General features: G+C 54.4%; 1 protein-coding gene across 1 annotated transcript in view; it reads right to left on the minus strand.

Moving 5' to 3' along the window:
- The window catches only part of LOC107120805 (protein Wnt-8b), a 25,792-nt gene extending 25,646 nt beyond the window's left edge, over positions 1 to 146 (minus strand). The window contains exon 1 of the mRNA XM_015423575.1: positions 79 to 146. Within this exon, the coding sequence (XP_015279061.1) occupies positions 79 to 146 (68 nt within the window). The remainder of the gene's footprint in view (positions 1 to 78) is intronic.
- Between the last annotated feature and the right edge of the window lie 69 nt (positions 147 to 215).

Consider the following 215-nt stretch of genomic DNA (forward strand, 5'->3'; position numbering starts at 1 on the left):
CTCACAAGACTCCACAGCTTAGAGGGAACATCCCATCTCACCCTCTAGAACGCAAAGCAAGAAGCTGGAAATACTCACCAAGGGTGGCTGAAGTGGAAGAAGGAGACTAGGAGCACGGTGCCTGGATAGGAGCCCATCCGAAACATAATCCAAAAAGACAGAAGGGGGGGGGAGAGAGGGAAGGAGAGGGAGACGGACTGACGGACGGACAGGGT

The sequence above is a fragment of the Gekko japonicus genome, unplaced genomic scaffold (genome assembly GCF_001447785.1).
Source record: "Gekko japonicus isolate JY-2015 unplaced genomic scaffold, Gekko_japonicus_V1.1 scaffold1909, whole genome shotgun sequence".
NCBI classification, from domain to species: domain Eukaryota; kingdom Metazoa; phylum Chordata; class Lepidosauria; order Squamata; family Gekkonidae; genus Gekko; species Gekko japonicus.